This window comes from Anas acuta, chromosome 8 (assembly GCF_963932015.1).
Source record: "Anas acuta chromosome 8, bAnaAcu1.1, whole genome shotgun sequence".
Lineage (NCBI taxonomy): Eukaryota > Metazoa > Chordata > Aves > Anseriformes > Anatidae > Anas > Anas acuta.
In genome coordinates this window covers 10,349,044-10,374,730 of record NC_088986.1, presented here as the reverse complement: position 1 = coordinate 10,374,730, position 25,687 = coordinate 10,349,044, and the positions used below count along the sequence as shown (strand labels likewise).

The window sequence follows — 25,687 nt, the reverse complement described above, 5'->3', positions numbered from 1 at the left end:
AGGAAGATAGGAAAAACAATCACAAGAATTTGTTTCATGCTGCCTGGATCCCTCCCCGCACGCAGCAGTGTTTTTGGACGGCCAATTTATAATCAGCAGTGTGGAATGTTGTAAATTAAATATTTTTAAACAACTTTGCTCTCTCTCTGGTTAAACATTTCAGAGATCGCTCTTTCTTGTCTGTCTCTTGCTGGGTGGTCCCCCCATTCGCCCGTACATCTTCCTCAAACACAATTAACCATTTAGATGGTGCACAAAGGAATAGCTTATGCATACAACACCAGTCGCTCGCTGCTCCGGCGGTGGGGGAGGGAGGCAAATAAGAAGGCAGCTTCTTTTTATTTTCCACTAAAAACAAAAACAAGAAAATCCCTTTTTCCTCCCCAAACTATCCCATTTTCCTTGAATTGTAAAGGCGCCGATCCAAGCCCATCAGCTGTCTCGGTGCTCGGTCCAACCACCCCCTTGCTTTCCATCCCCCCCCCAGCTCCCCTGAAATTCAGCATTAGCATTTTAAAAGCCTTAAACATACAAGTTTATTTAGACTCGAGCTCTCCCATACCCTCGCTTTCCCTATTTATATACAGGTGCATTTTAAGGTATATAAAATGTCTGTCCATAGGGCCCGGGAGGAAGTTCCCGTCTGCCGGCCCCGTCTGGGCGGCACGGCCGCGGCTGCGGACCTTGGCTCCCGGGGGGACGGAGTGAAAATGGACGGGACCCAGCGAGCCTCGGCCACGGCTCCCGGGGTGCTTGGTGTGGGCTGGAGCCTCGGGGAACTTCCACACCCCTGAATTAACCCCCCTGAGAACGGCCCCGCTTGGTACCCAGGGGGTTTCGCCCTCGGGTGAGGAGCCAGCAGAGCCCCTGGTGCTGTGCTCGGTACCCGGCAGCGGGTCACCAAACCCCGCTGAGAGGGAGCAAAAGCCCTGCACAGCCAGGCTGGGAAGGAGGGGATGAAACCCTCGGCCACGACAGTCGGGGACGGAAACCTCCCCGCACAGAGGACAGGCAGGGACTGGAGCCAGCCGCCGGCCCTCGCTGCAGGTGTGGGCTCCGAGGCCACAAGGCTCCTCCCGAAAATCCTGATGTTTGCAGGACCTGCAGGATTTTATAGAGAAATTTGTGGCCTCTTGGGATGAGGAGGTCCCACCGGGAAAATCCGAAGGGTGGTGATGTACCCCAGCCGTCCGTCTGCCAGGGAGCTTTCAGGGCCATCTTTTTGGGATGCAGGAGCTGCAGCCTTCTCCTGGTGGGGTTTGGCAGAGCAGCGGGGTGAGGAGATGAAGGATCCTCCAGGTTGGTGGGCAGCGAGCACAGCCAGAGCTTCAGGAAGCCCTGTGTGATTTAGGACCCACGTCACCTCCTCAGCTACCCGGGAACAGACAGGGATTTCCGAGATCACCCCAAATCCCCGTGGGTTTGTAGGGCTTCCCGGCCCATCCCCTGCTCACCTGAGGATGGCAGCGGCCCGGAGCCCGGCGGAGGTGAGGAAGGGTTAACCCAGTGCCCGCCTTGGGATTCCTGAAGGCCCTATTATCCCGAATTATTTTTTCATAATTACTGCCACACACGTAGACTACATCAAGAGTGAATCTTCACTTTGATAATTTGTGCTGTGAAATCTCACTTTGGGATCTACTTTTATCTCACACCAAACACCTGCAGGTCGTAAAAGGCAAAAAGGAAAAGAAAACGCCTCAAATCCCGGCCAGGTTTTCAAGTGTCAGGGAACACTAAATTAATGCTAAATTCTAACCGACAGAGAGAAGAGCCCCCCGCCCTCCTCCTAAATGAGCTGAACAAAAGGACCGAGGCGAGATGTTAACTGGTAATTAAGGCACAAGGAGGTAAAGCTGTGGCTGTTATGGGATGCCGACTTCCCAGAAGTTAGGATGGGTCTTTAAAAAGAAAAAAGGGTTGTGTGTAAGCAAAGGGATCAGGAGTCAAAGCACCTGTGTGCTGCTCCTGCTGGCTTGGCCACTGGATAAATGCTGAGCGAGGTGACCGAGCTGCACCCTGCTCTGTCCCTACACAGCCGGGATGGATGCTGCTCTCCCTTCCCTCGCAGAGACACGACAACCTTTGTAAGGCCTCCGCGATCCTTGGATGAAAAAGGGTTTGTAGCTGAGGAACATGTTTGCACACATACGCGAGGTAAAACCTTTAGCACAAAGCCTGAGCTGAACTGCACGGTTCTTTTTTTTTTTTCCTTTTTTTTTTTTTCCTGCAGCTTGTAAAAGGCCTCGAAGCCAGCGGCTCATCCCCAGCCACGCTTTCCATTCCAATCTGGTCCTTTAAAGCAGGGCTTTTTGTTTATGAAACGCCGGGAACGTCTGGATTATAATCTCTCTTCTGTCAAATTAGCTAGGAAACTGTAATTTTCCTCCGGGGACAGCGGTGCCCACGAAGCACACGTTTAAAATTTATCACTGCAGTTAATGAAATCTCATTCCAGCCAGTTGCTGTAAGCACCTCGGGATGTCAAGCTGCCAGCCTCAGATAAATGTCCCGTTGAATCCTACCAGGTTCCAATAAACAGCTTTTAGGTAGGAACTCGTGTCCAATTCCTAAACGTTCAAGAACAGCTTGTGTTTCAATCCCATCCAGGTGCTTTACAATCCTGGCACAACCCCTGACCACAGGGCTGTGCGTTTCGCATTAGTGCTCTCGACTCATCTCACACACGCCCGGCCATCCCCAAATCATCCAGACATGGGAACACACCTCCTGGGGTCCCAAAACCACCGGGATAACGCAGATGGCACCCACTGCTCCTGCCCTGCTCCCCGCTCCTCCATCCCTCCGGCCCCCTCGCAATGCTTTTGGGCAGGATTTCCAGCTCAGCCCTGGAGGAAACGAGTGCCAAACTCCTCAGCTGCATCACCGACAGGGCTTAAACATCTCCGAGCTTTGGGCTGTGAGAGAGGAGGAGGAGGAGGAGGCCGATGAAGCTGCGATTCCCTGTGCCGGAGAGGAGCAGGAGCAGCATCCCCAGCGTGGCATCGGGGACGGCGTGGGGCCGTGGGGACTCGGTGTGGGCACGGGCTGTGTGGTCCCCGCTCGCCCTTCTGCAGGGAAAGCACAGGGCGTCCGCGGGGCCCGAGCGGACCCGGCACAAACCCGCGTGCATCTCAATGAGGGGGGAGGGCCGGGCGCACACACGGCTCTGTAAATACTTCTTTATTAAGACATAAATACAAAGCCCAACGGGGAAGGAGCAGCGCCGGGGCGAGCCGTGCCAGCAGGGATCCGTACGGATGATCTTACGATGCTGAACATCTGGTTCTGCTGCTCGCTTCCATAAAAATCATCTTTAAAACCTACTTGGGTTATATCTCCATCAGCTGCTCGGTGCCCACAATGACTTCATTAACATGTTTGGCTGAAAAGAGAGAGGGAGGAAAAGAAGAGGAATTGAGTTTTAGAGCAGCGCTTCAGACTCCGCATTTTTCAAATCTGCATCTTGAAAACAAATGAGAAAAGCAGATTCTAGGGAACTCGAACACAGATTTGCTGCCCTTTTTTGGTCTCCGGCGTCTTGCAGACACGATCCCACACACATGGCAGAAGCCTAAACAACTGACTAAACATCAGGAGGTTTCTCTGATGAGACTTTCCGCGTGTGTGTGTCACCACCGAGCAGCAGAGGCCCGACAAAAGTCCCAGCTGCCGCTGACAGGTGTACCTCCAGGTCCAAGCAAAGAGCCGTCGCCATCCAGCACGGAGACCTGACACAGAATTAAAGACCAGCAATCCTCCCCGGCCCTAAAGAGTGCGGTGTGCCCCCAAACTGCCCCGGGGCTGGAAGGAGAGGGGCTGCTCAGCATCAGAGGGGCCACCACCGAGATGGGACAAAACCCTCTCTCAGCAATCCCAACGTAAATTTAATTTTAACTTGATTTCTCCCTCTTGGATTCCAAAAATCCGGATGGACCCTCTCCCTGAGTGCTGAGATGAAGCAAGGTCTCTGAGCACCGCTGTCACCTCAGGCTCCCATGGAGCATATTTGGTGGCAGGGCAGCTTGGACAAGGTCACTCCTGCCTGTTCCCAGGAGCTCGGCACAGGCTCGGAGGACACATTAACGTGCCAGTCCCTGCCCCAGCGCTGTTAATGCCCTGTACTGAAAGAGCCTCCCGTTTAAAATGCAAAAGCAGCTTGTCAGGGAAGGACTGCGAATAAGGGATCTCAAGCCAAAATAATAAAAACACAAAACTCAAAGCCCAGTGCCTAAAAAACCAAGTATGTGGCCTCAGCGCCTGACACAATGCCTGAGTGCTCCAAGTGGGTGTCCTCGGGGCACCGCCCCTGAGGGGGGAATCCAAATGGCTCTGGGTTGGCCACCGATTCAGGAGGAGTTCAGGTGGTTTGAACCGTGCCCCGAGGCTCTCCTCACACCCTTTTTTCTCCCCTTTCTCCCCAGGAATAACAACAGGCTCGCATATCCGGGGTGCCTGACATAACCCACCAGGCGTGCGAGGCGCTCGAAGGAGGCTGTGCTGTCTCCAGCATCCTCCACGGCAGCGGGGGGGGGAGGCAGCCAAGGGTGATGGAAAGAACTGGTTGTGTTTTATTTACCCACCTAAAAACTCCTCCCCTCGGGGGAGCAGATTTTGCAAGACGGCTGCAAAACAACAGCCATGCTACCCTCGGCTGCATAAAGAAATTCCTGGCAATCCCCGAAGTGGCCGAGCCAACGTGAGGCTTCTCTTGGTTTTAAGGCATTACCTTTGCACCACGCAAACCATCACTCCAGAAGAAGTCTGATTAAACGCTGCTCTGTCAGCTTCAAGGTGCATTTGGGCTGTGGCGAGGTAATTCCTGCTCCAGCCCTGGCCCCGCAACCATGTGGATCCTCCTCAGCCTGGAGGATGGCGCAGGGCGAGCTGCGTGACCGCCCTTCAGAGACCCTTCGTGGAGGCAGAAAGTAAGAACGAGGAGCTGCTCCTCACTGCCAGCATCAGGTGGAGTCATTTATTCCCTACTCAGGGTATTTAGTGACAACTGACAGCCCTGCAGCCTCAAGTAAACATCTCGGAGCTCGAGGCTGGAGCTTGGAGCCTGATCTCCAGCCCTTGGAGCAGGACGAGCAGAGGTGGATGCAGGGCGCAGGGGAACGAGGGACTGGATGTGTGTGCCAGGTGCAAGCGTGATGTAGGTAGCACCACACAGCATCTCCAGCACAGCCCTGCCAATAGCCCCAAGTCCAGCCTTCAGCTCCTCTCTCCTCCCGTCCTGGACCTCACACAGCTTTGCCAAGGTACCTCCAATCCAACCTGCAGCGCTTCTTGCCGTAACATTCCTCACCCCCAACAACTTTCCCAATATATCTCCAACAGGCCCTGTAGCAACTCCTGTGACTCCATTCCTGAACCTCCTCCAAGCAGACTACCTATCGTGTTGATTTCTGTGATGTGAATAAGCCTCTGGCCAGCATCCAGCGGGAGTAATTACGTGATGCCTCCGCAGATGAAACATGCCTTCAGCTGGGCCTGTGAAGCGCCGTGTGGATTTACGGTTCTATATATAGGTGATCTGTAGCAATACCTTTTAACAAGGAGCTCCTCGCTTCGTGTCAGCATCCTGCACCGTGCGGGGCTGGGCCGGGCCCTGTCACATTTTTTGTTGCAGAGCGGGTACGAACTATTTGTATTTTGCACTGACACGCTTGCAGCCTCCTTCCGATATCTCCCGTTTTCCATCTGATTAGCTAAAAATGCTTTTCAAGAGTGGGTGAGTAAGAGCATTCCCGTTTGCCAGGCGGGGAAACTGAGGCAGCAAGGAGCTTCGAGAGTTTATGCAGCCTGCCAAAGCCCCAGGGGAAAGCAGAGCCTGTGCTCCCTCATCTCCCATCCCATCCATCCCATCCCATCCCATCCCATCCATCCTGCCTTGATCCCCGCCGCCAGCACACGCAGCACACCCGGCGTGTCGCTGCTGCCTGGCAGAACGAAATCCCCAACCTCCCTTCTCCTCGTAGGGGCCGCAAGGAAACGCATGAATGTGCCTGCCTCGAATCCACAAGAAAGGTGTTTTTTTTTTTTTTTTTTTTTTAAGCGATAAAGGGAATGGTTTTTGCTAGAAACAAAGCCCGATTCCGCAGCCCAGGGGGATGCGATGGGGAGATAAGGATTCACCCCGCTTCCCTCTTCCCTTCCCAAAGCCCTCCTCGCGGAGGGAAGGGAGTTCAGACTCCGCCGGGTGTGCCAAAGGGAGCCGGGCTGCGGGGAGCGTTTCATTATCAGCCGTGGCTGCCAGTTGCCGGTGGCTCTGGCTGGTAGCAGCAAGCTCAGTTCATGCAGAAACTCTGCCTGAAACTCCGGGGGGAGGAGGGAGAAGCACCTCACATGCTTCGCCGTTCAGCTCCCTTCTCCTTCCCCAGCTCCCCATTAGGGATTTCTTACCAGGCTGCCTTTTATCTGACACTGGCAGGGTTACAGATGCATTCAGCCCGCGGAGAAAGAAGAGGGATTAGAGAAAGGACTTTGAGAAAGCCTCCGAGTTGGACCCGGCAACCTTAAATCATGTTCAACGAGATCTTCTCAGATTGGGAGCATCTGGTGCTAAGCGAATCCAGAGCTGATCAACACATCCAGCCTCCTGATTAGCACTTTGATTCAACTTGCTGACGCAGCCCGGCCCCAAGTCAGCCCGGGTGCTTGAACCGAGCGGCCGCGGAGCTTTTCCTGAGCGTAAATCAAAAAAGCTGTCAGGGGTTGTGTGCTCGTCCCTGCTCGGGAGGCCGTGTGTTTACACAAACCGTCCGCGAGCCCCTCCGGAGCCCTGTGCAGGGCCGCGGGGAGAGCCGGGGAGCAGCGGCAGAGCCCTCGGTGCTTTCGGCTAAACCCAAAATTGCAAGGCAAATAAACAGCGGGGCGGAAATGACTGCAGAGCCCAAGCGCAAAGCCTAGCACCAGGCCTGGGGGGGGCCGCGGGCCCTCCCCGGCCCGGCTGGCAGGTTCCTGCCAGGCCGCTCGCAGCGAGGGGATGCCGGAGCCTTCCTTGAAAAGCCCCCTGAAAGCATCTCCTTGTTGTTTGCTCAATTAGCCCCAGACAGATCGCTGCTGCTGCTGGTGGCAACGCCGGGTTGTAAAGGAGGAGGGGAAGGAGGGGAAAGGGAGGGAAAAAAAAAAAGGAAAAAAAAAAAAAAAAAAAGGTTAGGGCCTAGGCCCAGGACCACCACGAAGTTCCAGCCCTCAGGGGCTCCAGAAAACGTTCAGTTTACTCACTCAATTACATACACTGTTTTATAAACCCTTTAAAATAAAATAGAAAACAGTCCCTGGCACAGAATTACTGCTCTATTATACAGCAGTGATGAAAGCCACTGCTGTGTATTTGCTCTCTTTAAAGCAAGAGATAGTTTAACTTAAAAAACGGGGTGGGGGGGGGGTGGGGTGGCTGCACAAACGCATGCACGAAAACACGCCGTGGGTGGCTCCTACCACACTCACCCAGGACAGAAAGGATCAGAGAAGTGGGAGAGAAGAGCAACTTGTCTCTGCAGTGATGCTCGGCCCGGGAAAAGCGGCCAGGTTGCGGGGGGAGAGGAACTGGAGGGGCTTCAGGGGATGGGAAGCAGCTGAAGCTGGGCTCTGGGAGGCTGGAGGGTGTTTTAAATTACACGTAGAGATAACGAAGGGAAGCAGGTGATGGGGGCCGAGCTGTCGGTGTTTAGGGAGCACTGGGGCTTTCCTGTCAAGGCCTGCTCTCTCCCCAGCCACGCTGAACTTAGGGGATCGCCAGGGATTGGGGTGCCCAATGGCAGGGTCCCAGCAGCCCTTTAAGAAGGGGCCTGGGTTATGGTGATGGACGTGCTCCCCGGGGATCTCAGCAATGTCACTCTGACAGACTCCATCCACGCTTCCCCCCAGGACGGCAGCAATTTCGTGATCTGCCTGGAGACTGCTGCCTGCCGTGCAGGACACCAGTCGAGGTCCCCTTCCTTTCTCGGGCACCCATTGGGGTGCTCTTCCTGGCTCTTTCACGTGGCCGGGCTCTAGCAGAGCACAAGCGGTTATTTTCTCTGTACATGTACAAATATTTCCACGAGGCTACGAACTGCTGCCTTCTGGGGAGGCCTCGCAGCGTGTGCGAGGGTGGCAATTCCTTTCACCCGCTGGCTCGGGAAAGCCTCAACCTCCCCGGCCGAGGGGAGGACGCAGCACCGCTGGATGGATGTTCCGGGGAAGTTTTCTGCCACCGCTAAGGCCAGAACTCATAAACCATTTTTATACAGCTTGGAAAGCAGCAACTCGAAATGTGTCGCTTGATGCAAAAGACTCCTTCAAGGGAAGTACCTGCCAGCTGATATCTCTGTCAGGGACGTTCAGCAGTTAAAGTGCTTTAGGGAACAAGTCACTCGGACCTCCTGGTTTCCCTGCGGATTTACACCATTCCTCCTTTCCAGCTCGTCTTGCACCCCAGAGCACGACACACGTGTGCACTGTTTAGTCTGCGTCTGTTCTTCGCAAGCTTTCGTAACTCCCATCTGCACCGCAGCGTGCGTTCTGCTCCCGACCTCGTGTCGTGTTAAAGGTTTTCAGTTCCCCAAGACCTCACCAGGAGGTACTCAGCATCCTGCAATAGCGGATCCTGCTCGTTCAGGTCCTGCCTGAACGCAGCAAGAGCATCGGAAAGCCCATCGCTTCCTCCCTGGCCCTGTCCTGCTCAGTCTCAGCTGGGCTGAGGCATCCCCGCAAGCAGCCGCCCATTCATGTGTAGAGGCTTCATAAGCCGTACCTGCCTTCCGAGGATGATATTAGAGAAAAATGCGCTCTTTGGCCCTCATTAAAATAAAACAATCTCACTCTGTTTCATTGAGAAGTCCTAGGGCTCCAAGCTTGGAACGGGATTTGGAAAATGATCGGAAACGGGAGCCAGTCCTTACTGGATATGTGCCTTTTTCTGTTCTTGTGAGAAACCACACGCTTTTGGCTACGTGATAAGCCTCTGGAAAAAATCTCCATTTGCACATGTTCTCAGGAGAGCAGCTAAAAGCTCCAGAGAGTTTGCACCAAGTGCCTGTGGAAGTGCAGGCACGACGCAGGGCTTCCCCCGCTCGTGGCCCTGCTCCCTGGACCAGTGCAGCGCTCAGCACCGAACCGCTTCCCTCTGGTATCCAGAGGGATCCTGCATGGGCATGAGAGAGGTCGAAAAAGGATGCAGGCAGACTGCAAGCAGTCAGGGGGCGAGTGCCAGGTGGGAAATGGAGCATGGGACTGCTAGGGAAGGGAACTGGGAATGGCATCCACGGTCAGACCGGAGGAGGAGGCAGGTGGGTGTCCGGGTATAACAAAGTGAAAGAGGAGAATAAAAATCTCTGTGGGATTAAGGTTAGAGGGAAAAAAACAAAGAAAAGACTGGGAAAGGGATGAGAGCGGTGCTCAGACAAAGCCCTAGCAGGGAGCTGTGGCACAGGAGTCAGGATCGGATAGGAAAGAGGTGATGTAGTCCCAGGGCTGACGCTGGGGGCAGGAGCAGTAAAGCCTGCAGTAACTACAGCCTTCTCCCCCCAGCACCAGGAGTGAATCTCAGGGCTGTCGACACCCCTTGAACATTTGTGAAACCTCCTGGCAAAGTTCCTCTTGCCCTGCTCCGGACCCAGCTCAGGGTGACCCACTACTGTCAGTTCCCATCAGCTGGAGCAGCTGAAGCTGTATAATGGAGTTCAAGTTCCTGGCGCTGTGAACGATCCATGCAAGGGCCAACATGATCCCATAAAACCATTTTTTTTTTTTCTTTTCAGTGGACTGAAGCCTCCCTCCAACCATTAAGGCTAAAATGTCCTGTCTGTAACAGTCAGGGAGTGCCACATGTAACCTGCAACGTGGGCACTAAGTTGGGCAGTCAGAACGAACAGGCACAATCAGCATCTCCCCGCCTCTCAGGTCTCTGCAAAATAGGAGGAAAACGCAACCACGCTCATGCTGAGGAGATGAAAATGAGGTTGTTAACAGCTGCGAAGCACTAAGATGACAAATGTTGCAGAAAGGCCACAGAAAGGATCTTATTTCTTGCATAGCGTACAGTAATTAAGGTTTCAGACTCGCACTGGAAAAAGACAGGAAAATGAAAAATATGGAACAACCCCACGCTCAGCAGGCACTCAGCAGTACGTTCTGCGTGCTGTCTGTGTCAGGGCACCACAGAAAATAAAAATATATGGTTGCATTAAAAATGTATAGGAACAGGCACAGCGCAGCCTTAGCCTACATCCCGGTCACGGAGGTAATGCTCCTCTAAGCATGTACCAGGGTGCCAAGCTAAGATTACATCAGCAGCCCGAATCCTGGTGATTTTTCCTTCTCTGAAAATACCCTTTGTGGCAACAACGCTGCTGTAATGCCCTTTTTGGGTGTGTAATGACTCAAGCTGTCCCCAGATGACACCGGCTCCTTAATATCCAATGCACATAAAATGTCCCAGCCCCACGGACAGCAGAGGTGCCGGTGAGGGCTGAGGCGGGGAGCTCCGTGTTGGTTTTGCCGGTTACATCCTATGTGTGTGTCTTTACCATCTCTGTTCTCCGTGTGCCTTTGAAGAAAGGTTAGGCCAATTTATTGGGTACGCCTCTTCCTGACTAACCTATACCAGATGTACAACGTGCTCCCTGCTGGATCTGCCCTAATGACTCCTTTGGGAATTGTACTCGCTGACTCCGGGGCTCGTCTGACTCCTCGGCTGGCCCATCACCAGCACTCCCTCTCCCGAGCCCTTTCCAACGAGGGCAAGCTGCTTTTGAGCTCCTCTTTAAAAACGGCTTCATCAGGAAGGCTGGAGCGTAATCGTAATAACTGTCTCAGGGGCAGTGATTGAATGCTTTGTGCAATTAAGCCCTTTCAGAACTGCTGCCTGTCATTTCCTATCCCTTTAATAATTACCTCCCTTTTCCTAGGTACCAACATGTTTTTCTAACTGTTACCTGGGTGAAGGAGCTTTCACAAAGCCTGCCTGTTAATTCTCCGCTAGCAAATTTCCTAAATTGAAGTATCAAAGAGGAAGTGAAGCGGATGCTTCCTTCGCATGGCAATAAAAGCAGTAGGAAGAGAACAGCACGACTCTCGGGAGGCACCGGTTGCAAACACAGAAATTTTATAAAACTCCCTAACACAATTTTAGCAGAGGCACTTAAAAAGTACCGTGTCTGGCCAATGCTGTGACGGGGCCTGAAGCCACTGCTGACAGCCACCTGGCCCCCTCTGTCTCTAACTTTCTTTTTGGTCTGAAACAAGCTGCATCTGATCTACCCCAAAAACCAGGGCTGGAGCGCTCCTTCTATTTAGGTGTCCAGAGCTTTGCCAAGCCCGTTATTGAGTGATGAGGTCTCCCACCAGGTCCCCGGGGAGATTATCCCACAGCCGACCAGACCACATCGTTAGGAACATGTTCCAGATATCCAACCTAAATTGTGCTTAATTCAATCCCATTACTCCCAGCTGCACCATTTGGACCACCCTAAACATGCCCCTGCCTCTTCCGCAGAAGGAAAAAGGATGAGAGCTGGTTTGAGTTACGTTTGCCTACCATTTGTGGTAGCTGTTCTTCTGCCATCCTCCTTCCGTGGAACTGGAGTTTCGCTTTCTGAAAGGAGGTCAGTGGCTCAAAGAGCTCTTGTGCCCCGAGCAGGGCTCACTGGGAGCAAACAGCCGGTCCTGCGGCAAACCCAGCTCCGGGCTGAGCAGGATGGTGCGGGGAGCTCTGTACCTTTGACAAATCCTGGCCGATGCTCCGGAATAAGGAACTGCATTTTTTTTTTCCTTCTTTCATGTTTCTGGGAAGGTGTGTGCAGCTTTGCTGAGGTGGTTTCTAGCGTGTAGCTCCCAGACTGGGGTCAACAGCCAGCTGCTACCGCTTACGTCTGCCGAGGTGCGATCAGCTCGCAACAAAAGGTGGCTGCGACCCAAGAGAAGTAGTTTTTTTTGTAACCTGGCTGTGAAGGCTAGGGCTTGAAGAAGGAAAAGTTACCAAACAGAACAACACAGCCAAAGTCTTGATGAAAGGGGGAATATGGAAACAGACTTCCAGGGCCACACCAAAAGCTTGGCACGAGATACGGGAAGTCTTGGGCAGGGGAAAGGAAGTCGTGGCATGCTTTCACAGCAAAAAAAGAGGGCCCAGTTTACTGCGGGACCAGGCAAGGTCAGAAGAGACATGCTGGGCTGGAAAAACTCCACAGTTCAGGAAATAAGTCATGAACTTCACAGACAAATCCCAGACCACCGAGGAGAACCTGACCCCCAGCCCAAAGAAATTCCAGACCGGTTAGGAAACTGAGGCAGGGGAACGAACTGAGGCTGCATTATTTTTTCTTGCTCAGCATAGTGGTGTATTCATAATCCACCCCAACGTCTGTGCTAACGTCAATCATACGCTCCTGGACAGTTGAACTGAAGGGTCCACAGACTCACTGAGGAGTGGATTTAAGCTTTGGAGAGGTGAGCACGTGGCCCTAAAAGAACAGACAAATGAACCACAGCTTCCAGCCCCGTTCCTCTCCCTCCTAAGATGTTGACAGACCCTGGGAACTGTTCAGATGAGGATGATCATGAAGAAAGGGTGATTTCCATACCAAGATCAACCAGACTAGGGTCTGCACCCTGGAAGAAACTACCGAAACAGACGTGAGTGAGGTCAAAGCGTGATGCTTCTGTCTAAAATGATCTGCGGAAGAAATTGAGCACAGTCTTACTTCCTGAGATACTCGCTAAATCTGCACCCTGTTTCCTCATAGTTCAAACTGGAGGGTAACAACCAAGCGTGACCTGATCCAGCTCTCCTGTTGGCTCATGCTCAGGGGAAGGCACAGATGGAGCACCACGAATAGTGAAAATCTTCAGGGGTAGGCAGGCAACGAACCCACAAAACCCACCGATTCAGAGCGATGTGCTGGGCAAAGATATGGGCAGGCAGAGATCGTGGTACATAGGGACCAAGACCACAGGGCAAAGCACACTCGCTGGGTATTTCCTGCAGTATGTGACCCAATTCCAGGATGGCAGCTTTGTTTCTGAGGGTCTCTTTTACTCCTAGTTTCAAATTAAAGGACAAATTTCCATATGGACAGCTGACAATAGGTTATGGCATACGACATTAAGAGCAAACCCTGCTCCGTGTGAGGACACTCACAATTGGGAAACCACCCATATACTATAAAGACAAAGCAAGCAAACAAATCCTGATCTGACTAAACAGCTTCACATGGAGCCTGCAAAGGAACTCACTTTTGTCCTCAGTCCACACCCTAGAGCAGGGATCTGCCAAACCCCAACCATAAATATTCATTAAAAAGCCCTCTGCTTGGGATGCAGTCACTGAGACAGCCATTTCCTGCCCATTATCTCTTCGGGCAGGAAATCAACAGTTCCACTCAGGCGGTTACCAAGCCCTCACCACTCACAGCTTGATTGGACGGCCTAAGTTTGCCCAAAATTAGGGCCACATAGTTGTAACCTCTCTGAAACCCCAACGTAACATTTCATTTCACTAAGGCAGAGCCGAGCGCTGCCGCCCTTATTTTTAGTACCGAGCAGAGCAGCTCCCAGTGTGCTGCTGCACCTTGAGCTGCTGCTTGGAGCAGGCTGAATGGGAGCACGCTGACAGCCAGCCCGGGTTGCCAGCACAAAGAGAAGGGTGTCTGTCTGATCAATAATTTGACTGCGCCACCCCTGACGCTCACACAGAGGATTAGTCAAAATAACAGCTCCTTCTGCTGAGGGCAACTTGGAGATGATCTAATTGTGGTCTCTGGGAAAAGACTGCCTCAGCACCCAATCTTGTTCTGCAGAATAACAACAAAGTTCTCCTGCCAACTCCTGAGGAGCAAGTCCCTGAACTGCTCTTGTGCCAAGAAACTGTACTTTCCATGAAAAAACAATATTATAGGACAGCACTCTGCAGAGCTGCCACTGTTCACTGGCACTTTATGAAGAAACAGGAAGAAAATCTGGATGAGGAAATTCTAAAAAGTAATTATAAATGCACTGTACATACAGCTCCTCTACTTACCTTTGGTTTCCAGTCTCTGATCGCTTCCAATTAAACAGTCTTTGATGTCTGCACCCTTCTCTATCACGGCATTATGACAAATAACACTGCCCTGAAGACAGCACCTACAATGCAAGCACAAGGTAAGGCAAGAAAATGATTAAAAATGACAGGTACAAAACAAAGGAATCCAACAGAACACTGAAAAAGGCTGTGACACAATTCTGTAAGTAGGTTCAGTCATGCTCTTTTCTCAAAAACTCCACTACTCTCATCCTGATCCTCACACCCAGCTGCCAGAGTAGGTTTGCAAAAAAGGGGTTTGCAGCTTTACCTCCTGTTAGAACAGTTTTCCTGTACGTTTCCTTAGCAGAGGAAGCCCTGCCAGAGGATTTCACAGACAGGAACTGGGACATGGATCAGGTCTTGTACTTTCCACGGACAGTACGAGTGACTGCACAGGTCACTTTTCTCTCAGTTCCCCAGTTAAAAAGAGGAGAAGCAGCCCAGTCCTTCCCTGTGAACTCTGCTGAGAAGTTTCATACGTTCCAGATTGCCAGGCACTAAGAAGGGATGGTCAGAAAGGGCAGATCAATACCTTAACTGGATGGCTTTATTCATCTCACGTCCAAGCAACCACAATTACTCAGCAGTACCAAACCCATGAGACCCACACTGCAGCTCTGGAACTACTCTGCCAGTTGACACCAAAATCTGAAATTTACATAGGCTGGAGCTTTAGCTAAAGGAACCTTCTCCCAAAATGTTTTTGAACTGGTGGTAACCAGCTTTCAGATCTGCTGATCTGATCATCTCGTTAGGGAAGAAGTTCAGAGTTCAAGTGTTAGCTCCATAACTCCTCTACTGAGACGCTGAGTGAGTTACTACATTGGTCTGTGCCTGCAGATGATTTGTTTCCTCATTTTTACGTGTGCAGAGAGAGGTAGAAATCACTGGAGGACACACAGTGTGAAGGCATCCAGCTAAGAAACGCCTCAATACACCGAGTCTAACACACACCCAAACCAGCTGCTTGGGAGGAAGGTGTAAGAGAAACACACAACACACCGAGATGGAGGGAGTCTGTGCCCCCACGTTCATGCTGTGCTGTACCTTGGTATTTTACATCTCTTCCCCAACATTTCTGTTAATTATAGTTACAACCGTGGATATTCTCACCATCCTCATTGCAATAGCTGATCTCTTTCTGAAGTTTTTGGTTTCAGTGGCGTTCTGCACGGCGGGTCCCACGGTTTAACCTCTCTGTGACACCCGCAGCCTTTCCCTGCCTCACCCCACATCTCCCCACTGCTCACTGCACCAGCAAAACACCATCAGGCTGGCTCAGGAACAGAAGAGGCATCTTGGAGCTTGAACTAAGAGCACAGAAGGGTTTTGGTACCAGGTTATAGCCCTCAGCCTCCATTTTGCAATGAATGGAGAGCCAGCCAGCCATGGTCCTCAGGAGAGAGGAGCAGCTTCCATCCTCACTCTGCCAATCCTGAAATTAATTCCCAGTATTTTCCCGCTTACACATCCCCCTTATCTAGTAGGGAGAGCTTGCCATTAAACATCCAACAATCCTGTCGCTCGTGTGAGCCAGAGCAGGAACCATCTGCCTCACAAACACGGCATTAATTCTGCAGGAGTAAAAGCAATAAAAGCGGACCTCAGCCACGGTGGTTAGCAGTTACGGCTCCCCTTGAGCAGACTGTCCCCTCTGAACAATCATTCTTTTAACCCGCTTCAAACTCCCCCTCCTCCGACCTACAAGGAGGCAAGGCGAGCAATTACGCTACGAGCAACCAGCTCAGGTTGCCTTGGCAAGGTTTTTACTAACACGGTAATAAGATAAAAAGCGGCAAGGATACACAGCAGACCCCTGCCTGCCTTTGCTCTCACACTGTCACCAGCTGCTTCCTTCCCGATGGCCCCGGGTACCCGCGCAGGGGCTCAGGCCATCGTCTCGTGCTGGAAATTGGGCTGGAAGATGAAATCGGTGGAGGGAGGGCTGCCCACCACCGCTGCCATCCCCAGCTGGCTTTCAAGACCAGCAAAAGGGATGGGAGGGACTGCTCTTTGCCCACCGAAACGGCTCCCATCCACCAGGATGCTCCCAAGCACCTCCTCCTCCATCACTCTCCCCAGCGGCTCTGGTTCCCAGGATCTATCACTTCCCCCAGGCACAAGAAAAGCCGTGGGTAGGCTGAGACCCTCGCCCCCCGTGGCATCAGCAGAGGGGGGATCTGAGCTCCTGTCGTGGTCGGAGGGTGTCGGATTCGTGTTCAGAGCCTGCCTGGGGAGAGCGTTTCAACTCCTGGGCAATGAACAGCACCGTGAGCAAGCAAGTGCTGATGACATTAACATCAAAGATAAGGGGGGGGTCCTGCCAAGCCCTTTGTTGGAAGGGCAGCCCAGGGAACCAGGGCGAGCACGGCTGTGCCAGGTGCTTGCAAACCTTCCCCAGTGCCAGGGGGAAACAAAACCAAACCCCCCCGGCACCCCGGGAGCTTCTCAAACCTCACCAACCCCACCGAGGGAAGGAGTTTTAAAACCGTGCTCAGCACTAAGATTAGCCCAGGCACACAACCCAGCAGCGAATCCGGCTTTTATTGCTCAAGTGGAACAAAACTTCAGGAGATAAAAACACAATTTGTGGGTGTTCCCTTCACCCGCTGACAGATGTAACACAGCCATTTTGAAACCACTTGTAAATGCCTTTTTTTTCTAAAAAGTATGCTCGAAAGCCTGCCAAGAGAAGTATTTTGTGTGTTTATTTAATTTTTACTATTTTTTTTTTTTTTTTAAATTGAAGAGTGAGGAATAAACTTTTATTCTCTTACCGGGTAAATATCACATCTCGGGGCAACGTGCTGTATTCTCCTCGGATAAATAGCCACCGGGTTTCCTGCCCTGCTTAACAATTAGGTGCCATTAGTCCTCAAAGGTGCTCCGACAGCATTCGGCTTCATCGAAGCTGTTGTGTGTGTGTGCATATGCACATATTTGATGTAAAGCTTTATAATGCAAACCATATTTATTTTTTTTGCCCTGAAAATGTAGTATATTTTTAAACTTTTCAGCACTGTGAAAACGGATATCTCCTGACCTTAAAATCCAAAGAGCATGTTCAAACCCACAAGAGGAACTAATTTGGGGCATTTGATTTATGGCTGAAATTTCAATTTGAATTTGTTTTAAGTGCAATCACAAACTGCGAGTCTGGCAGCCGAGCGTTTTTGCGGAAAATAAATAAAAATATTCCGTGTGCCTCTGCGTTCGAGAGAGAGCATTTTTACAAGCCTGGTCCTGTAGTGGTAACAGATGGAGATGTCGGCGAGCTAAGGCATTAATTTCTTCCACAGGTACAATGTGCGAAGCAAAGCACGGGAGAGTGAGTGTGTGCATGCGTGCATGTGGGTACGTTACACGCCTCCATCTGAGACAGCGAGGCTGGCTCTGGCTTTTTTTTTTCCTCCTGAAAGTGAGAGAACAAGAGCAAAAGGAGTAGTGGCCAAGGAGGCATGGGGGGATTACAAGGATTTAGGTCTTTAAACTGCAGACCACCTAACAAGATCACTCTGAAATGCCACTAATTTCAGCTAAGGCCACAGACCTCCCTTCCTCTGCCCTCCCTCTCCCCCCCATTGTAAACAACTAATCCCAGCAGAAAACAACAGAGAGCAAAATGTACACACATTCTGCAACATTCCAGGTCCGGCTTTATCTTTTATTTATTTTTCCAAAAGGTCAGCGTATGTATGGAGGGAGGGGAGGGGGGGGGGGGGAGGGGAAGAAAGCCAAAAAAACCTCAAGTCCATCTCTTGTGTGGGCTCGAAGGAAGCCGGGAGAAAGCAAAGTCCAAGAGCACACAATATGGAGCTTTTATAGCGCGGCGATTCCTGGCCTCGGCTCGCTTTCCCCTCCCTCTATTTGTGGCAAAGCCACATAGCTTTAAACCAAAGGACAGGGTGGTCGATTACATCTGAAAGAAATGTAAAGAATTGAGAAAGAATTCCATCTCCTGTCGAAATTATAAATAAGGAAGTATTAGTCCCCGAGACAGGCTGATTTATGCAGCCCTGGAACTGCTGACTTTCAGCCCGAGTATCAGTCTATAAATCAAACCCTTAAATCAAGTGTGTCAATTGCTGCAGCGCCGAGACACTTCAGAACAGAAAGGCACCTACCACCGAAAGCAGGAAGCCTGCCAGGGGACCGAGGTGCTGTACCCTTCCTAATTTTCCAACGTGTAAATCTGAGATCAAACGTCCTTGGGGGGAATGGGAAATCCAAATACGCCGCGCTCAGCACACCGGGAGCAGGCTGCAGGAGTCCAAGACACAACCCCCTAATTACAGGCTACCCACTGATTATTTAGGACTCTGTGATTAAAGTGATGAACGCTCCTGGGAGAAAGGGGCTTAAGTAACCGAGGTCAAGACCTCAGCTGCAGCTCTCGCCCGCGCTGTGCAAGCTGAGCAAGGTATGAATGTCACAGGTTTGCCTTACAGCAAAGCTCCTGAACCGCCCGTGGAAGCTATCCAGGTCTGCTGGTTTAATCCAATTGTGCCAAAAAAACCGACGCGACCTCCGTTGGGAAGCAAAGCAAATGAGGTGTCTAAAATGCAACGCTTCAAACTAGAGGCTTGAGCTGAAGAAAGAGCTCGAAGCGTAACGCTCAGGACGGCCCGTGGGCAACGCGCCGCCGTGCCAAGGAGTCAGGGCTCCTGCTCCTCCGGATGAGCTAGGAAGCAGAGAGACTGATTTGGGAGTTAAAAGCCAAGGGTGACATGCCTCGGCAGCTACTTTGCTGACGGAGGGGTAACAGCTGTGGATTCCCCTGGGAGCAACATCCCATTGTGCCCTGACCAAGGAGATAACAGCCCCGGCACGCACCTTAACGCTGGGGAGAGGTGGCACGGAGGCAGGCAGCGAGCTCTCAACCCCACCAGCAGCCCCTCAAGGACTCCCCCTTCAGCCTGTGTGTCAGTGGCTGGGCCACGCAGTCACAGGGACGAGGCACGAAGACCATGGGAAGCAGGGAAGAGGCAAAAACACCATTAGGAAACTTGAGAACCCGAAAGTTGCCTTCACCAACATTTAGTTTTGCACACTTAGGAGCCAACTCAGGGTACTGCGGATCTCACGTTATGCACTCAAGTAAATACCAAAGACTACAATAGATGCCAGCAGTACGTGCTATAATTTATAGATACATTTCAAAGAAAGCATTCTTAAGTGAATTTGGGCTTTGATCTCCTGTTTTTCCCCTTGGGGGTAACAAAAACATTCTACCAACCCCCTAAATTCTTAACCCGTCTCCGAGGGTGTTTTCGCTAAGGAACTTGTTTTATGTCTCTTTTCTAGCCAAGCTCATCACTGTGGTATGGCTCCTTTACACTTCTTCCCCACACCCTAAACATTTTGCATTACATATTGCGTATACTTGCCAGCACTCGTATTTTCCAGTGAAAGTTCAACTGACCTTAAAGGGTTGCCTCAAACCTACCTTAACTTGTTTTATTAAGTGAAACTTCGGCTGCTGGGGGAGGTCGCCTGGAAGGTTGTGCCTCACCTCTGAAACTTCAGATAAATGCAGCTGATCTCGGAACAAACAAATTGGTGGCCTTTTATGTAGCTGAAAGCCCGGTTTTGCACACTTCAGCAAAAGCACACGCTGAAACCAGTTTCACACCAGGAAACCCTAGGCAGGAGAACTGACCTCCCTCTGGATTCTCTCTTACAGAGTGGAAGGGCCACATCCTGCACGGCTTTACACACGCACAGCTGATGCCCAGGAGAAGCTATCCATGTCTATTTTAAGGCAACAGAGCAGAAAAGCTGTATCTTCACTCCCATCGCAGAGTTTGCTTTGATTGCACCCCAGCTGGCCCAGTCAGACTGACAGGGATAACTGACACGTGTTTTCCCTGGGGTTTTCAAGAGCAATTCGGGACTGAGCACTGTAACCCTCCGTTGGTCATTACTGGTTAAATCAACTTCCATATCGTACAGGCCAGGTTTACAAGTAAAAGAGGACTTGCTAAACGTTGCCCTTAAAAACAGACTGGCTTCCCGGAGCTACGCTCAACTTATTCAACTCCGCAGTCTCCTCAAGAACTCAGAGGAAAAAATCTGGCACTGGGAGAATTTCTTCCTTCTCCATACCCAGGCTGGGAAAATTTTCAACAGCACTGATGGCACTTGCACAGAGATTCCCACCAAAACCCGCGAGCAATCAGATGCTTTGAAAACGCGCATACCCCTCTTCAATTAGAGCCATGTGGCTAGCAGGAGGCAGAAGCTTATTTATAGCTCTGAAGTCAGACATAACTCTGGCCACCTGAAGAAGAAGATCAGCAGAACGAGAGGAGCTGTTTTAAAATGCCACTTTTCAGAGCTGACCTGAGCTTTAAGTTCAACATTTGGCATACAAGATGTTTGTAAAACGGGGGAAGAGCTCCCTGCGCTATCAGGGAAACATCTGTATCTGAGTTTAAAGAGCAGGTGATTTATTTGAGATAGATTGATGTACCAGGAAGCTAGCCAGAAGAAAATGTTTTTTTGAGGAGCTGATAGTAATAATGGTTCAGAGATTCACAAGATAACAGGTACTATATGAGAAATATCCTAAATACAATACAGCAGAATTCAATTGCTGTTGAAAGTAAGTGAAAACTGGCCCTGCAAGGAGCTTACCTGCTTTCTGCTCACTGCTTGCCTCGTTTGTCCTCTCTTCTTCAATTGACTTTCCTGAAAGCAAACTCTGTTGACCTGAGGTTGTCTCTATCCAGTATCTCATGAAGCATGTGCATTGAATTAAATAGGAGGATTAAAATTACAGTTCCTGACCAAAAGAGTTTACAATATAAAACCAAAAGGTGGGAGAGAAAGGACAGAACATAACTGCTACATAACCAAGAGAAGTAAGAGCCCTTTTTATAGGCAAGGACTGTATGCATCTTTATTTATATATTTGTACCTATCTACATCCATGATATATTTTATATTTATATATACTTTATCCATATTTAATCTAGGCATATGCTTTTTCTGAATTAAGTACTCACTTTTCATGTGCCTTCTGCAAAATCTATTCTATGCTTGTTCTTTCCAAGGTTAGCATAGTGCAGGGGTGCAATTGGTATTGTGAGACCAAGCGTCCAGAAGACAACAGCTCAGGATACAACAAGTTTGGGAATCCCTGCATAAGCACAACTTAATTCCCAGCTTTACAAGCTATGGTGCTGGAAACGACTTCATCTCCTCACTCTTTCTCATGAGGAAACGCACTGTAAAATATATTTTACAATTTCAACAAAACGTTGCTTTGGCAATGGGATCATTCCTTTGTACTGCTATTATCCAACGGGAAAAAGACCACTTATGTGCTGAACCCCTATAAATGCTCGATTCCATCCTGGTTTTAATTACAACTTTCTTCAAACCGCTCGCTGCTTCTACATCAGGTGCTGATTTGGCACTATTGAGGAAACAACCAATAAACTTCACAATCAATCTGCAGTTAGTAGTCAATCCAGCTCAGCTTGCTTGTTGTTTTCTTCCTTTGTACATTTTCTCAAAGAAAAGTAGCAATAAATTGGAGCCATGTGGTACACGAGAGCAGCGGTTAACTAGTCGCACGTGGTCTCGCTGCAGTCCACTCACCGAGTAACATTACAGCGTCTGCGCCTCCCACTTCAACACGAGTAGCCAGAGCCTGACGAACGCCACCCAACCCATAACTTACTGTCTTCGAGTGACTGAACGAGTTAGACACCAGTTTCAGCCAGCATAACGTTAATTGGTGTCAGTCCTTCCTCCAATAATGTGGGTATTTGAGTCCCCCATGCACGTTTTTTATCCAGCCTATCCTTTCTGCCCAGATATCAGAGCTCCCAAAGGTTTACCCCATTTCCCGGTGAGACTCATCTAACTTTCCCCAACAGCAAATATTCACACCACCCCCCGGCACTTCTCACAGCTCACCGTGTCACCTCCTTTGCCTGCCAAGTCCCCAGGCTGTCAGTGCTACAGCGGAGGCGAGCGGGCTGCAAGGAGAGCACCCCTACATCAAAGACCTGGGGACGGAGGGGCCCTGCTGCACGGCACCACATCTAACCCACACAACAAACAAAAGGATCGGCCCCAAATCCAACCCAGACTCGGGACATGCACAGCTACCGCAGGAGCATTCAGACGCACGGAGTTTTCGCGTGCCCTGTAATTTCAGCTCGATGAGTAAATTCTCTCCGGCCACGTAACTCAGTGCAGCCATTTGTCACCGAGCCCTGGGGAGCCGTGCAGAGGGAAACAAGAAGCCTTTCCCCGCTGCAGCCTGTCACCTGGGCAGTCAGCATCTCTCAGCACTTGTGCTGTTGTATAAATTACGTTCCTCCCAGCTTGGTCAAGGATGGCCATCATTCAGCACGTATGTAATCTTCGCTATTTTATTGTCTCATTGATGGAAGAATTAGCTCACAGCGGGAAACACATTAAGAAAGGACTAGCAATTATTTTGCCCGTGTTGCTAACTTCTTTAATCCCCTGTAATCTCTTCTAAGGGGGATTCATATCTACTCAAATCACTTCACAGGAGACATACATAGCTTAACAGAAGCCCCTACACGCCAGGGCTGGGAAAACCAAAACCCCTGCTACTGCTCCTGCAGAATATCAGACACTTCAGCCATCACTGGAGAAGGGATCATAGCTTGAAAACAGCACGCAATGGTGAAATCAAATTTCTCGATCCGTTCAGTTTTGAAGCAACTGTTTCAAAGGGCATCATCTAGGTCATAACCTCTGTTCCTACAATAACAAGCCAACCACAGCCGAAGAATAAGAACCTAGTTTTGTAGTAAACCTCTTGTGGTGTTCCCATCTGCCCAGAAAGAATCTATTTACCCATTCCAGAAGCTGGTATCAAATGCAGCAAATCTTTCTGGTCTGGAGACATAATTTGTGGGTCCCAAAGCTCCAGAAACTACGGCATGTCCAACAGCATCCTCAATTCACAACACTACAGAGAACCACCGTGAGATAAAAACATCGTCACATATTCCTTTGTATTGATACCATTAGCGAAGCTGCTGAGCACTTTTCCACCTAAGATGTGGCAAAAAAACAAAGGTGAGATTCAACCCAGAGAAGCTCGAGGTGATGTAAGTGGTAAAAAATTATCAAGGCAGCGTCATGAATAATGACAGCCCTTGATAAATGAGCTCAGAACGGAATGCTGAGCAATTTTTGCACTTTGTTGTTCCCAGACTCCTGACTTTCACAAATTATTTACCTGATCTTTCTTTCTTCTCTGGGTTATCTAAACAGCTTTGTCTTTTCCATAATATCTGCCCTACGGCGGTCTTCTCAGCCTACTGCTTCAGGTTGGTATTCCTGCAATGAACAGAGCTGGGACTGGCCTTCAGTTTTCGCTCACGTGCGACTAGGATACAACACAGTAGCCCAATAATTTGCTGGAGCTGCTGATGCCAGCATTAGAACTTATATTTGTTAGATGATACAGTTTTATCTACTTCTCGGTGCAATTCCAGAAGTTTCTAATATGCAATGCATTAGATGGTGCTAAAGCTGGCTTACATCAGAACATTTGCTATGCAAAAAAAAAAAAAAAAAAAAAAAAGATCTGCTAAGGCACTTTATGAGCTCATTTGCTCATTTTGATTCATATCAGCCAACATATCCTGACTTCCCAACTAAAGTGGAAGACATTTTCTTAGTCGGTGATAGGTAAAGCCCGAGTTACTGAGAAATGCTTGGGAGAAGAGATGTTTGTAAAGCAAAGCTGTCCACTGTGGGCAGTTTAAAGCAAAACCACACATAATTTATCCAACTGTTGCAAACGGGTCCATCAACATGTTTCAGAATCATTAACGTTTTAACAAAAATCCATCAGATTTAATCAAATACATGAAAGAAGATCAAAATACACAGAAACTGTTTTCACTGAGTTACAAGCAAGACCTCTTTCAACAAAAGTTAGCAGCTAGGATACTTCTGTATCTCACCACCTGTGTATGCATGACTTCATCCCTCTCTAATCTCAAAGATTACAATGATGCAATAAAAAATACTTTATCAGTGCTGTACCCCTGCAGATCTACGCAATATGAATTACAAGATGCTTTTAAATGAAGCTCCACAGTCTACGATCTTATTTCTGGCTGGAGATGAATGATTACAAATCTGACTCCAGTGTATCAGTGGAACTACTCAAGGGGAAAACTCCAGGGACTGCAAGATTTTTCATTCATTGGTGATGACATTGTTTGGACTTAGAGTGACCAGGGAATAAACTGTTTTCCAGAAATTTACTAAATTTGACCCCAAAAGTTAGCTTTAGTATCTTATCATATTTATAATGCCTGTGGAATTTTGTTGAATGCTTATGATAATGACTCTTGAGCTTGATTTGGGATTTAGAAAACAGTATTACTACATAACAGTGAAGACAAACACAAGCTAATTTGGGACTCTTCATAAAAATACCACTATTTATACACTCAGCTGCCTCTGTGGTAGAGCTGCTCACCTCGTATGCAGAACCATACTATTATGACTGTGGCATCAATTCATTAATCAAAATGACAGAGGGTCCCATGATCAAACGAGAGAGCTTCTGGTACTTCTTATGACAGCAGCACTTGTGATACAGCCATACTGGATCCATTTGCAATTGCACTGGAAACCAGCTATTTTCTATACTCAAAGGAATTCTGATTTATGATGTGCTTGAAATTACTGTGGATTTCTATTAAAGACAAACACTTGGCAGCAAGGTACCATACTTACCTGTAATTTAGTTATGTAACAGTAGTATCCTCCATAGACCCCACATCCTTTGGGTTTTTTGTTTTTCAGATATGCAGGTTCCAGAGCCAACTTGGCGTTTTTTAAGAGTTTGGCCTTTTTCCTGAGGCCCTAAGCAAACCTCAAGCCATGAAGGAGGAGGGAATTTATACAGGCCTGCACAGACTCAATCAGCAGTTTCCTTTCCGCTGACATCCACAGGAAGCCAGCTTGTATGGAAAGATGGGGGCATGCAGACATCAACAATTACATATATGCCACTTTTCCCACATTTAGAAATGAACGGTTCAAGGCTACCTATGTAGTTAGTGTCTTTAATGCATAGGAAACCTCTACTGGCTGACAGATTTTCTCTTTGAAAAATGTATTCATTCATTCTATTACTCAGCATAAACAATAGTAAACTAAAGCTTGCAGGATGACAAAAAGGGGTCAAAGAAAATGAGGTGTTAGGGAAAGTTGTAATATTCAAAGGTGATAACATCATTTCCAGTTGGTAAGCGTACCACTTTAAAATATATCTCCTGACCCAAATATTCTAGATATGCTCATAGACCCAGCTACTAAAATAAAGCTTAGAGAGATGGCACACAAATTTATATAGAGTCATACATCCTCTTAACTTACTTCCACATTCTGAAGATGGTATGATCTCCTCTAAAAAGAGCAAACTATGTTTCAAGCCTGCAGCACTCATTAAATCATTTCACTTCTGCATTTTTAGCCTGTTTTCAGAGACATTTCTGACTTGTGCCTTAGAAACATCTCCCCTGTGATCTACTGTTACTGACAGGACAGAAATTACAGTCTCGGAATCTATCTAGAAAAGGGAACGGAAAATTTAGGGGCCTGAAATACAAAGAGGTA

General features: G+C 49.4%; 2 protein-coding genes and 2 long non-coding RNA genes across 4 annotated transcripts in view; 1 reads left to right on the top strand and 3 right to left on the bottom strand.

The window, feature by feature from the left end:
- Positions 1–303, bottom strand: part of KIF2C (kinesin family member 2C) — a 77,348-nt gene extending 77,045 nt beyond the window's left edge. Inside the window, exon 1 of the mRNA XM_068691360.1 lies at positions 298–303. The gene's annotated coding sequence lies outside the window, so the exon portion shown is untranslated. The remainder of the gene's footprint in view (positions 1–297) is intronic.
- A 1,645-nt stretch (positions 304–1,948) lies between these two features.
- On the top strand, positions 1,949–3,133 carry LOC137860746 (uncharacterized). The gene is made up of 2 exons (XR_011099157.1): positions 1,949–2,119; positions 2,234–3,133. It is a non-coding gene; the product is annotated as an uncharacterized lncRNA (long non-coding RNA).
- A 35-nt stretch (positions 3,134–3,168) lies between these two features.
- Positions 3,169–25,687, bottom strand: part of EIF2B3 (eukaryotic translation initiation factor 2B subunit gamma) — a 94,541-nt gene continuing 72,022 nt past the window's right edge. The window contains exons 11-12 of the mRNA XM_068691365.1: positions 14,009–14,112; positions 3,169–3,385 (exon numbers count right to left, since the gene is read on the bottom strand). Coding sequence (XP_068547466.1) covers positions 3,333–3,385; positions 14,009–14,112 — 157 coding nt within the window. The 3' untranslated portion in view covers positions 3,169–3,332. The remainder of the gene's footprint in view (positions 3,386–14,008; positions 14,113–25,687) is intronic.
- LOC137860745 (uncharacterized) lies at positions 16,764–25,687 on the bottom strand. The gene is made up of 2 exons (XR_011099156.1): positions 18,887–25,687; positions 16,764–17,972 (listed from the first exon to the last, which is right to left on the bottom strand). It is a non-coding gene; the product is annotated as an uncharacterized lncRNA (long non-coding RNA).